This window comes from Dromiciops gliroides, chromosome 2 (genome assembly GCF_019393635.1).
Source record: "Dromiciops gliroides isolate mDroGli1 chromosome 2, mDroGli1.pri, whole genome shotgun sequence".
Classification (NCBI taxonomy): Eukaryota; Metazoa; Chordata; class Mammalia; order Microbiotheria; family Microbiotheriidae; genus Dromiciops; species Dromiciops gliroides.
In genome coordinates, this window is record NC_057862.1 from 118,352,753 (window position 1) to 118,367,264 (window position 14,512).

General features: G+C 38.1%; 1 protein-coding gene across 5 annotated transcripts in view; it reads right to left on the reverse strand.

Annotated features, from left to right (window-relative positions):
• The window catches only part of ARNT2 (aryl hydrocarbon receptor nuclear translocator 2), a 274,848-nt gene that overhangs the window by 156,073 nt on the left and 104,263 nt on the right, over positions 1-14,512 (reverse strand). For all 5 annotated transcript variants that reach the window (XM_043983353.1, XM_043983352.1, XM_043983350.1 and 2 more), the window contains 2 exons: positions 12,875-13,088; positions 6,723-6,936 (listed from right to left, as the gene is read on the reverse strand). In XM_043983353.1, coding sequence (XP_043839288.1) covers positions 6,723-6,936; positions 12,875-13,088 — 428 coding nt within the window. The remainder of the gene's footprint in view (positions 1-6,722; positions 6,937-12,874; positions 13,089-14,512) is intronic.

Here is a 14,512-nt window from a genome sequence, read left to right on the forward strand (position 1 = left end):
TAGCCAAATTCCAGAGCTCCCAGGTCAAGGAGAAAATATTGCAAGCCGCTAGAAAAAAGGAACTGAAATACCGTGGAGTGACAATAAGGACAAAACAAGATCTAGCATCTACATTAAAGGACCAGAGGGCATGGAATATGATATTCCAGAGGGCAAAGGAACTGGGACTACAGCCAAGAATCACCTACCCAGCAAAACTGGGTATAATCTTTCAGAGGAAAAAATGGGACTTCAATAAAAAGGAGGACTTTCAGGCATTTGTGATGAAAAGACCTGAACTGAACAGAAAATTTGACTTTCAAATACAAGCCCCTAGAGAAGCATAACAAGGTAAACAGGTAAAAGAAACCATAAGGGATATTAAAAGATTAAACTGTTTACATTCCTACATGGGAAGATAATACTTCAAACTCATAAGGACTTTCTCAGTATTAGGGTACCTGAAAGGAATACACTTAGAGGACACAGGTCTGAAGTGAATATGAAGAGATGATATCTGTAAAGCATTTATTTTGGGGGCAAGCAGGGTGGGGTTTCTTATGTCTGGGGCAGGATTGGGGATGAGGGCTTCCTGTGTCCAGGGCTGGTTCTTTGTCCACTGTGCCACCTAGCTAACCCATGATAACATCTTTAAAATAGGGTTGAGGGGTAGGAGGAATGCACTGAGGGAGGGGGAAGGGGAGAGATGGACTGGGGAGAGGTAGTTCACATGAAGGAAACAAGAAAAAAGCTTATGGAGGGGAGAGGAATAGGGGGAAGAAGTGGGGGAGAGTGAACCTTACTATCATCAGAATTGGCTCAGATGGAATAACATACATACTCAAGTGGGTATAGTAATATATTTTTGCCCTGAGGGAAAGTGGGAGGGGAAGGATATAAGGGCGGGGGGGGGGGGAAGAGGGGAAGGAGGGAAGGGAAGATTGGGGGAGGGAACAGTAAAAAGCAAAACACTTTTGAGGAAGGTGAAGATGTTCTGCATAACTGCACATGTATGACATACTGAATTGCTTGATTTCATAGGGAGGGAGGAAGAAAAATTTAGAACACAGATTCAGCTCAAAGACCTTAATTTCATCAGAGTGGGATCAAGGAGGGAATAATATACACACCCAATTGGGAGGAGTAATCTATTTAACCCTACAGGAAAGTAGGAGGGGAAGAGGATAAGGAGGGAAGGGTGAAAGAAGGGAAGGCAGAATGGGGGAGGGGACAGTCAGAAGCAAAACACTTTTAAGGAGGAATAGGGTAAAAGAAGATAGAAAATAGAGTAAATATCATGGGAAGGGAATAGGATGGAGGGAAATAGCTATGATGGTTGACTATGATGGCAAAACATATGATACCTACTTTGTTGGGCTATTGTGAAGAAAATTCTTTGTGAAGTTTAAGGTACTATATAAAAGTTATGATGAACAGGATGCTATCAGAAAAACCTGGAAAGACCTACATGAACTGAAGCAGAGTGAAATGTACTATATACAAAATAGTGTAAGATGATCTGCTGGGAAGAACGTAGTTATTTTCAGCAAGGCAATGATCCAATATAACTCTGAAGGACTTATGAAAATCACAATCCATCTACAGAAAAAAGAACTGATGGTATCTGAAAACAGATTGAAACACATTTTTTTTTGACAATTCCTTAATCTGAAGTTTTGTTTTGATCTGTTTTGTCTCACCACTTAGCTAATGTGGAGATGTTTTCCATGACTTCTCATGTATAACTTATATTGAATTGCTTGAGTTCTTGGGGGAGGGGTGGGAAGGGAGGGAGGAAGAGAAGTTGGAACACAAAGTTTTAAAAAATTGATGTCAAAATTTGTTTTTACATGTAATTTGGAAAATAAAATTCTAAACAGAAAAAAATGTGTTATCAACTTAAAGTGCGATTACAGAGAAATTGGCGTTTATGTGTAGAGTAAAGTAAGAACACTTCATTCTAACTATTTTTATTGTGTTAAAACATTCACATATTTCCAACAGATTTTCTGGGCTAGGTTCAAGGTGTAATAATAGGCTTCCACCAGTCGCGGATGACCATGGATCAGCACCTTGAAGAGCCACAGGCCACAGTGTGGCTGTGCAGTCCGATACGGGAGCCGTAGCTCCTGCCGCAACGAGGACATCGGAAAACTGTGCTCTCTGTTGCCCGTCGGTTCCTCACTGGTAACTGCCACATCCCATGTTGTATCTACCCCATGAGGAGTAGCTGGAGTGTCCTCTCCAGGGCGCTGGCCTGAGCAGGTCAATATGGAAAACATGCTGTTGCCCATGCAGCAGGTTTTCCCTCTCCACGACATTGGTGGATCCAAAGGAGAGGCAGAACCAATACAGTTTGGCACCAATGCCGCTGCAGGAGTTGCCAGAGGGATGTGATGTCCAACATCCAATTGCCTAAGGGACTCCAGCTCCTGATTCAGGGTTAACTCGCAAAGCCTTTCCCATATATGGGTATAGCCACAAGGCAGCAGAGGTTTAAAATCAGGGTTTTCCTTCCCCTAGGCGAGTTGCCTGCCAAGGCTGACAAGCCCACCTGCCCGAAGCAACTGGTTTTAAGGCGCCAGTGACTCACCTTCACCCCTTCTCCTGTTAGTGGAAACAGTTCCACCACGAGAAGGCCAGGAGTTGGGCTTCGGTTGTTAGAGGCTATTTGAGACGCACGCCATTGGAGCAAAGGTTGTCATGCCACAGTGGGAGAGGGGATAAGCTCCCACTCTCTATAAAGGTGTAATAAGTAGTTGGTATATTTGCAGTTTATGGTAACCACACAGTTTATTTGATAGCTACACAATGAATTATTGAAGGGTTCACCGTAAATGCTATGCCATCTTCATCTTCCTAAGGATCTTATGTGGAGGATAACATTTCCTTAGGGTCTCTGCTCTTGCTAATAAATTCCCTATACTTGTATATTGCTTTTAATACTTTTCTAAGACTTACACAGTTTTACAGAATCACAAAATATGGGGGTTCAGACAGACTTTAGAAATCATCTAGACCAGTGGTATCAAACAGGTGGCCACTACTCTCTTGAGTGTGACCCAAACTAAATTAAAATGTAGTTCCTATCAGATTTTAATGTGTTGATGTGTTAATATACAAATTAATATCAACATTAACGATTATAACAACATAATATTATTAATATATTCATTATAAATGGTATAATATTCTAATAATGTAATAGTTGATAATAATATTAACATACAAACATGCATGGCTAAGTCAATATGTGGCCCAAAGGGATCCTTATGTACATTTTAGTGATCATTGTTCTTCTTTGAGTTTGACACCACTATTCTAGACCAATTTCCCCACATCCAGAGCCATCTCTAGTCATTCTCATGTATATCTTGCCACTGAACCCAGATGGCTCTAGAGGAGAGTGAGGCTGGTGACTTTGTACAGCCCTCCCTCACTTAAATCTAATGAATTGCAAGTTAGGACATCGCTTTGGTCCTCTTTGAGAATGAAGGACAAACAACAACAACAACACACCGACTTCCCAATTCCCTTTTACAGCATCTTGGAGAGGTGTTCATGAAAGCTCTTCTTGAACATTCCTTGGGACAGAGAATTTACTGTCTCAAGAGGCCGGCCACTCTGTTGTTGGACAACTTGAATTACAAGATACTCATAATGAGTATCATACTGAGTTGAAATCTGCTTCCAAGTAACTTCTTCCCATTTATCTAAGCCTTCTACTCTGGAACAAGAGAATAACTACCTCCCCTGACATCTTATTTCCTCCTAAATATCTGAAGATAGTTATTGAATCTTCTCTAATTATGTCTTCCTAGGTAGCTATACCTAGTTTATTCAACCACACTGCTCTCATCAGATATGGTCCAAAAATCCCACAGTGTCAATGACTATGATTTGGTCACTCTCTGGTTTGTCAGTGTCCCTAATGATAAAGAGTAGGGGTGGGAAGGAGGTAAATTATTTAGCTTTAGAGGCTAAAGACAGAGACTAATGCCTCCTTCTGCTGATCATTTCCAATTTATCCTGTTTTGTCCCCCACTAGACTGAGGTTCTTGAGGGTACAGACGGTCATCTTCCTTCCTTTGTTATCTCTACTGTTTAGTATAGTGCTCCACACTAAGTAGGTGCTTAATAAATGTTTACTGACAGGCTCAGAGACACCATGTAACAAGTTAAAGGCCATATCTCCTTAATATAAAGTTATATTGTTGTTAAGTCGTGTCTGAATCTTCATGACCCCATTTGGGGTTTTCTTGACAAAGATAATGGAGTGTTTTGACATTTTGTTCTCCAGCTCATTTTGCAGATGAGGAAACTGAGGCAAACAGAGTTAACTGACTTGCCCAGAGTCACACACCTAATAAGTATATGAGGCCAGATCTGAACTTAGGTCTTCTTGACTCCAGGCCTGGAGTTCTAATCACTATGATACATTGCTGCCCCTAATAAAAAGTTACAGAAGGATCCTAAGATGAAGATATAAAGATTTTTTTACTTCTTTCATACAAGGAATCAAAATTATATTAATATGAAGTAACCAAAGATAGCTAACTATTTCCTAGAGAAGAAACCTAAGGATTTCACCCCACTAGGAAAAGTATCACAATTTAGGAATATGTTTTTGCCCTGCTTTGAAATTGACAGTACACTCTGATATTCTGATCTATTTTTATAAATACTACAAAAATAAAATTCTACAAAACTATATTCCAGAAGCCAAAGCATTAACAGCAATCTAATTCATATGTTATAAAGTGCTTTGTAAACTACAGAGTGATATACAAATGCCATCTATGATTATCATAAAATGACATTTAATTATATATAACAGTATGTTTATTATCTCTAATTATTAATTTTTGTTATTAATTGTAAAGGCAGTGTGGCATAGTGGATAGAGTGCTGAACTTGAAGCCATGAGGACTTGAATTCTAATTCCTCCTCGAACACTTACTAGCTGTTTGACATTGGGCAAATCATTTAAATTTCTCTGAGCCTTGATTTCCTTGTCTATAAAATGGGGATAACGCCTCTGACACTTACCTCTAGTGCAAGGTTATTTTGGAGGATTACATAAGATGGAATATATAAAGTTGTTTGCAAAACCTTAAAGCAATATCTAAATCAGTTGCTATTACTGTTAATAAGGAAAATACTTCTGAGTCTATGGCATAATAGACAAAGAGAATTCATCAGCTGATTGGTAATGGAAACTTTCAATTGGGAAAAGCTTCAAATTTCCTTTTTTCTTTTGTAGCTGAGCTTTTTTGTCGAAATAACCCAGAATATTGTCTCAACTCTCCAAATCTGTTTTCCTGGGGAGAGATAAGTCCAAAGTGGGATCACACTACAAAACAACAGCCTGGAATGGGGAAAGATGGGTCACAATGAAAGGTGATAGACAATGCAGAAATGAGGGCAACACAGACATTTGTGTCAAAATAAAAGATTAGACATTAGTGTACATTATCAACATAGAATAGAATGAAATAAATAGTTTAATGGCAGTCACCACCCAGAAGAAGGGATAATGCTATATGATGCTACATTTTTGTCACATACCATGTTAATTGGTTCATAAACCACTTTTATACAAATATGTGAAAGAAAATTTATTTAACTGTATGTTCCTCTACCTGCATTTGGAAAACTAATTCTTTTAGAAATTATTTCTGAGTAACTCTCTGAAGTTGTTTTATCCAAGCCAGGTGCTTGGAATGAAGATCAGAAAGTCACCATTCACAAATGAAGTACTGATTAGAAGACAGAGTGAAAATATAAGTAACTTCTCAGAAAAGGGGAGTCCAAAGAAAGCTGGAAGAGAAACTTTCTAATTAGTAAAAACATTCCCATGACAGAAATACTGTCTCTCTTTTCCTTTGACTATTTTTAAAAAAGGAAAGAGATGCTTTCACAAAATCTATTGGAAATTTCTCCAGAAGCAATCTTTGAAAGAGGGTAAAGAGCCATGGAAATAATTCTTTAAGTCTCAGGGCAAGACCAGAGTGAAATAAATTTATAACAGTTTTACAGCAACAGTTAAAGATTAATGAGAAATGTATCAATTATTTGTACGTTTGTTTCCTTAAGAAGTCTGACATATTAGTGTTACCATTTTGCTATTTAATATTCACTGCTATGCTCTGTTTTTATATATTCCTGCAACTAAGCCCTGAATATGTCATTACTGTGATCTACATCACAGATAAAATATGAACCTCCTGCATATAAAGGTAGCTAATTAGCATAGTGGATGGAACACCAGATGTGGAATTAGGAAGACCCAAGTTTAAATTGTACCTATTTACTAGCTGCATGACTCTGGACAATTCCCTTAACTACTCTGTGTCTCAGTTTACTAATCTGCAAAATGAAGGATTTGGATACCATGACCTTTAAGGTCCCTTCTTACCCTGAATCTATGACACTATGATCTTTTACTTCATACCAGGTGGCTATTATTACAATTCTACCACCAACTGATGTCAATGTTCAGAAAGAAAAAAAAAGGATCCCTGGGAAGTGAAGAATAGGAAAGCAACTGAGCAAGAAATTCACAAACCCAAGTGATGACAAAGCCATCCAAGCTAAGTCAGTCCTCAGGCTATAAGCAGCTTTGAGTTACTCCATTCTCCCTCATAAACTAGTTCTGAATGACAAAATAAACCTCAAATAGAGGGAATTAAATTAAAACAAGACAAAGTAAAACAAAACAAACCATTGTAGAGATCACTGACCTGTCATTGAGTTTTCAGATGTGCACAGCTGCTCTCGCAGTTTTTCCACATCATCTGGATGGACCTGTTCATAGAGGGTGCTGCCGAACCACTCAGACTGGGGCTGGTTCAGAACTGGCGTGACTGAATCGGACACGTAGATAACTCTTCCAGTTTCAGCAGCAACTACAAACAGAAATCCATCAGCAGCCTCGAGAATGAGATGTTTTAGTTCCTTGGAAGAAGAGATTACAATTAGGAAACTCAAAGAAGCAAACACAAACAAATTCACTTTTCTCAATGTCTGATTGTCTGGTGGTTATGTTACAGCCACCTTATTTGTGGGACTATTCCCATAGATGGATGACTTAGAATTCATATGCCACTTAATTTGTTTAGAAAAGAACACAGGTGATTTGTTCCCCCCTGCTCTAACTCCCTTTTAGGCCAATTTACCTTAGGAATTTGGGACACAATTAGCACAGTGCGTGGCACAGAGTAGGCCCTTAATCAATGCTTATTGACTCATTATTGATTGATCAGTATGGAGTGGGCTCATACACCTATTATAGGACCATTACTAGCACTGCTTCTGTTCATCATAGCAACACTGTCTTTTTGTGAATATTCCAATAGTATCAGTATTACAAGAACAGCATATGCCAGGAGCAACCGAAGAAGGAAGGGCCATGTGTACATCTGTCTGCCAACTGTTGGCCATGCTGTTTCTCACTATGGTTTGCATCTTCATTTTGTATCCTCCTCCTGTTCTTCCCAGGCTGAATCTTTGCCCTGATGATAATATAACAGGAACAATAATAAAAATGTTAAAACAATCCCCTGTGTTTGTTTGGTGTTTTCTGTTTTGTGAGGCCCCTATTCACTTTTATTATCTCTGTGTTGCAGCAGAAGGGTTGCCACACTGAGAATCAATAGCCTTCCTGTTCCATCAAGAGGCAGTGTAGCAGAGTGGATAGAGGATGGGAGCTGGAGTCAGGAGGACTTGGGCCTCTGTTTCCTTATCTGGGAAATGATATGGTTGGACATGATGACCTCTCAGATCCTTTCCAGCTCTAAATTTCCAATCCTAAGATCCCGGTCTTGGCTTCGCCACTAACTCATGGTAGGAACTGGGACAAGTCACCTTCCCTCTCTGAACTTTGGTTCTCCCAGTTATAAAATGAGGGGACCAATTGGACTCAATGACCTCTAAGTTCTCTTCCAGCTCTGCTATTCCAAGATTCATTTGATTTTCACAATAGTCCTATAAGGTCAGTAGCATGGGTCATGTGGTCCCCAATTTATATGTGAGAAACTGAAGGACTGGGAAGGTCACTCCAGCTCACTCAGTAAGCAAGCAGAAGAGCCAGGCCTTGTGTCTTTTCCAATTTTTGAGTGCAGACCTCCTAATATCACTATACCACAATGCCTCAGATAGATAAAACCTAGAGAAATGGAATACATACCCTAAAATGCCTCTTAGGTCTTAGTAGCAGAACTATTTTTAGCTGAAAGCAGGAAGCTGTGTGGAATCAATTAGTTGCAGAATGCCACACATCATCTTAGGGATGGTTGAGTGGCACTAAATCAATTTCACTGAGATCAATTTATCCTGTCTAAACAGCAGAGGAATGAGGTGCAGCTTCCTTCCTAATGCAAGGTAAGGAAGTTATTGTTACTTGGTTTAAGAAGTTCAGACAACATATGCAAATGAACCTGTCTAGTTTTTTTCTATACATGGGTAGAGACTATATCAGGAATGTGATTAAGGGCTTCAAAGTGACCAGGTTGTCAACTTAATTTAAAATGTATTTATTTGATTGCCTACCAAATGTATGTGTGTATGTGTGTGTGTGTGTGTGTGTGTGTGTGTGTCTATGTGTCTGTGTGTCTGTGTGTCTGTGTGTGTGTGTATTGCTTAACGATTTTTTCTTCCAGGTACCAGTTAGTGAGAATAATTAATCACTATAAAGTGGTAGCATGTATTCAAAATTGCACTAATTGAGGTTATAATTATGTAAATTATGGCAAGGCTTCTTAAACTTTTTCCACTCATAACCCCTTTATTTTTTATATGACCCTGGGCATATAGGTATATAAAATAGGTATACATAACCTTTTACTGTTGCCAAATTTTTCAAGACACTCACATTCAGTTATATGATCCTTTTTGGCGTCACAACCCACAGTTTAAGAAGCTTTGAAATATGGTAACTGGTTCCAGCTCAGTTGGAATATACAGTATAAATTCAAACAATGCTATTACTTAAGGAGATTAATTATTTTAACAAATAGGCACCTAGCTAGACATTAAATCTTGTATCAAAGACAAAAACAAAGATAGGCCAACTGATATATAAGAAGAGGCAACACACATTATTTTGAGGAATTCTCTGGTTAAATAAATCAGTTATTGAAGGAATAGAGGTCAGAGACTTGTGTGTCTGGTGTAGTTCTCATAGGGAGAAAGAGGTATTTAAAGCTGGACCACTTTGATGACTGGGTTTAACCATGTGGTCTTCTATAAAAGGGAAGTTTTATAAGCTTCTTAAGGAAAAGGCCCATTTCATCATTATTTTTTATACCTCGTACTTGACTCAACAATTTACCAATCAAAAAGTATTCCAGACTATTTCAGAGTCTATATTCATTTCAGAATATATGGGGAGTATTTTAGTATTTCAAATAATCTCTTCTTAGGGATACAAGCTTTAGGGTCATAAATCACAGAATCTTAGGAAGAGATTTCAGAGGCCACCTAGTTCAATTTATACTTGACAAAGAGTACAACAGGCCTGATGAATGGTCATTTAGCCATTGCTTGAAGATCTTTTATTCAGGGGGAACCCACTACTCCCTGAGACAGCCCATTCTACTTCTAGATGTATCCAAATGTGAGGTAATGTTTCCTTACATAAAACCTAAAGCAGCCTCTAGGGAACTTCCACCCACTGCTCCTAGTTTTATCCTCTGAAGCTAAGTACAATAAATCTATTCTCCCTTCCATGACCCAGCCTTTCAAATACTTGAAGATAGCCATCATGCCCCTTGTGTTTTCTTTCCTCCACCACCACCACTCAAAAAAAAAAAGAAAGAAAGAAAAAGAAGAAAAGGAATTCCTTCTACAAATCCTCTTATTGGCAGCTAGGTAGCACAGAATAGAGTGCTACATGTAGAGTCAGGAAGATTAGAGTTCAAATTTAGCCTCAGATACCTATTTATATGTGTGACCCTGGGCAAGTCACTTAACCTCTTTATGCCTCAGCTATAGAATGAGAATAATAGCACCTATCTCCCAGGGTTGTCATGAGTATAAAAATGACATAATATTTGTAAAGTGCTTTGCAAACTTTAAAGTGATATGTAAATGCTAGCATAAATATATACCATAAAATTAAGTAATATAACAACCATAGTATTACAAAATATAAATTAATATAATGCAATATGTAATATATGTGTATAATATATGTGTATGCCTATGAGTATATATGTATATATGTGTATACATATATATATATATATATATATGTGTGTGTGTGTGTGTGTGTGTGTGTGTGTGTGTGTGTACACACACATGTACTCTCTCGTGTATTAACATCCTTTCTAAAATGTGGTCCCCAGAACTGAAAACAATATCCTAGATGTGGTTTGATAAGAGGGATTATCACTTCCCTAATCCTGGGCAAAATTCCTCTCTTAATGCAGCCTAAAATGGGTTAGTTTTCTTAATTCACACTGTTGACTCACATTGAGCAGGCAGTCAACTAAAGCATCAAGATCTTTTTTTAAGACAAACTGCTAACGGGTCATACCTCCCTCATCTTGCCCCTGTGAAGATGATCCTTTGAACCTGAGAGTGAGATGTTACATTTTCCTTCATTCAATTTCATTTTATTATATCTGGTCCCACATCCTAGCCCATCAAAATTCTTTTGGATCTTCACTGTGCTATGTGTGATTCCCAAAGCCCATCTCCAAAGTACTGCTGTATAGATCAAAGAGAAACTTGGAAGCCCTGGGTCCAGACTAGCTCTATCACCAACCAGCTCTATGGCTTTAGGCAAGTCTATGTTTTATGACCTTGGTCAATAACCTCCCCGGGTTTTGGTTTTGAAACATCAACTTGGGGAAAGATCATTAACAAACAACATTTAAATAAGCAAACCATTCAGAAGGACCATAGAATTGTGGGGTTTTCTTTTCTTTCTTTTCTTTTCTTTCTTTCATTTTTTTTGGCAGGGGCAATGAGGGTTAGGTGACTTGCCCAGGGTCACACACCTAGTAAGTGTCAAGTGTCTGAGGCTGGATTTGAACTGAGGTCCTCCTGAACCCAGGGCTGGTGCTTTATCCACTGTGCCACCTAGGTGCCCCCAAATTGTGGATTTTTAAAAGCTAGAATGGATACTGGAAATAATCTATTCTGAACATACCTAATATTACAGATAAGGAAACAGAAGAGCAGGATGTTTCAGTGACTCACCCAAAGTCACTTGGCTAACAAGGCACATAAAAGGGGCCTTGAAACCAGGTCTCCTGTCTTCTAATCCAGGGTCCTCTCCACTATACCACACTAACACCCACAGGAGAGATCACATAAGATAGAATGCCATTCATCTCTAGATTCAGTCTTTCACTAAAATATCCCATTTTCAACTGCCTATTGGCATTGTTACTCATATGAACCATTTCCACTTTAAATTCAACATGCAAAAGATACAGATCATAGTTTTTCTCAAAAGTGTGCAGTTAAACTCATCATTAAGTAACTGCAGTTTGTGTTTATACATCATTAACTTACTTGTTTAAGGAGTCTGGTAGTTTTAATATGATTCTAAAACAGATGTTAGATAGGTTTAAAAAGGGGAACAGAAACATAGGATTGAGAATTGGAAGGGAAATAATAGTCCAACCCTCCTATTTTTCAGATGACAAAACTGAGGCTCTAAAAGGAGAAGTGGCTCACTAGAAGTCACCTGGTTATTAAGTATTAGAATGAGAACAGATGACAGTTTGCTTTCTGGTCCAAAGTTCCTTACATTATATTAGATGGGAAGAAAAAAGGGTGTAGATCACTTTGAAACATTTGGAAGTAAAGCTGTCAGAAGTAGGTGAACAATTAAAGTCATATGAAAGCAGCTAGGTGACACACTAGATAGCATGCCAGAGTCAGGAACACCTGAGTTCAAATCCAGCCTTAGACACTTATTAGCTGTGTGACCCTGGACAAGTCACTTAACTCTGTCTACCTCAATTTCCTCATCTGTAAAATGAGCTAGAAAAGGAATGGCAAACCACTCCAATATCTTTGCCAAGGAACCTCCATAAAGTCATGAAGACTCAGATATGACTGAAATGACTAAAGAACAACAAAGTCACAAAAAACTGTTTAGGGTTTTGTTGTAGTTGTGTGCTTTTTTTTTTAAGATATAGAGACTTGAGTATGTTTGAATACAAAAGCTAATCAATAGGGAGAGATTAAAAATGCTGACCAAGAAAAGAATCAAATTACTCCTTAAATATTTATTAAAATATTCATTATTTATTAAATGCTTTAATATGCTGGGCTAAACACAGAACAAAGGTTCTGTCTAGGAGCAGATCACAGAGACTGTCTTTACCTTATATTGATCAAGTCAAAGAATAAAGATGTTTATTCATAACATCTAATGTTAAATGTCTAGTACTAAAAATACTGTGCCTGCATGAAGTACAATAATTCATATGTATTCTAAACCTACAACACCCATAAACCCCTCTAATCTGGCTTAAATCCCTGTAACTGTTCCCCAGAAAGTTAACACTTGCCTTCTAAATGTCAAATCACATGACCTTTTCTCAGTTCTAATTCTTAATGACTATTCAGTAGCCTTTGAAACTGTTGAGTAACCTGTCTTCTTAAATTCTCTCTTCCCTAGGGTTTTTATACTATCACTCCATCCTGGTTCTCCTCATGTCTCTTTCACCACTTCTTTTATGTTTTTCTGTGGATTGTCATCTTCCTACACCTTATCTCACCCTTCCCCACCCCACCTTTCCCCAAAACTGTGGACATTTGCCAAAGGCTCAGGAGTATTGTCTCAATGCCATTCTTTCTTGTTGTTTCAACAGATGAGCATTACTTGAAAAAGAACATAAGATGATAAATTAATAGGGGAGAGGGGTAATGTTACCTGCTCTGTTAAAAATGAAGGTTTATAGGCTCCATCAGTAGATTTGTTTCCTGTACCCCTCATGGACTTCATGTGTGAGACTGCCATGCGCAGAATGGTTAACTTATCTGGTTTTCGAGCCAGGGCACTGCATGTGGGAACCATGTCGGAAAGCTCTGTGATGTACTGGGTCATCTTGTTTCTCCTACGCCGTTCAATCTCACTGTGATTCTCTCTACAGGAGAAAAAGGAAATCAGGGAGGAAAAAAAAAAGAAGCATCAGCCTGGATATTGCTATATAATATATATTTTTAAGCCCACTTAGTGCAAAGCACTCAAGTAATCAAGGTCTAATGAGTTTAAGAACAATGTGTTTTGAGGTGTTTGCCAAAAACAACAATAGCACAACACTGTGCAGCATGGCAGTTGTAAAACTTTAGCGTGCTTGATTCTATGTGCAATGTGGACAGACTTCCATAAATACTTTGTTCTTGGATCTCTGAATTTCTATTTTCATTTCCTATTTGTTCCCATGTCCCTACTTAGTAAACTTTAGTGGTAAAACCTGATAAATTACATTTCACTAGCATAAAATTAATCAAGCATGTTTAACACATGTAATACAAAAATGTCCCACCACTGGGAGCTAATTTAAAGAAATGACAATGATTTATTTTGTACCATACAGCTGTTCTGTTAAGGTACAAAATCTGTTGGACCTGGGACTAAGAATTGTAAAATTTATAGCTTATAACTTGTGGTCTTAGTATTAGCGGTCTCATTAGTGCCAAAAGGAAGGTATAGAAGTCTTATAGTTTAATTGACTAAAATGATCAATTAAAATTCTCCAAAAAGCAGTTACTGATATACCTATGATGAATTCTCCTGCTAACAAATTCAGTGTAAAACTAACAGAAGTGTTTACACTCAAGCTCCTTGTCATGATAATTAACTTGATGATCAGAGAAAGAACACCAACCAATGACCAAAGTTAAACTAGCAACATTACAAAGTTGATATCTAGCTAAAAAAAAAAAAAGCTATGCCTAGAAACATTCTGCATATATATCTAGAATAGGATACTGTGAGGGATATCCAACAACTAGTTGCAATGCCACTGACTCTATTAGTCTGGCTTAACATTCCATCCTTTATCAACCTATAGAATTATTTTGCTAATTATCCCTTTACACACAAGTCACACCCTAAGGCCATTTTAAAATATGCAAACCAGGAGACCCTGGAAAGGGCTGGCTAGTGCCTGACTCTAATTGATCAATATCTCCATGACAAACATTTATTGAGCTTGTACATAACACCAGGTTAGGCACAAAGTAGCACTAAGATGTAATTCCTTTCTTCCAGGAATTCACAGTCAACTTTAGAAGGCAAGGAATACACAGACGGAATAGCTAAGTAAAGATGTGAAGTAATTATGATTAACTCCATATTGATTTATAACTCCATTATGATTTATGGACATTAAGTGCTCTAAGGGGTCAGAGGAAGGAAATCAGTCTGGGTTGGAGTAGATAGGGAAAATTTCATGGAGAAGATATAGTGGTACATGAGGTGAACCTTGAAGGATGGAAAAGATCAAGATATGCAACAGAGAGTGAGAAGGGTAGCTTAAGCCAAGGTAACAGAATGAGCAAAAAG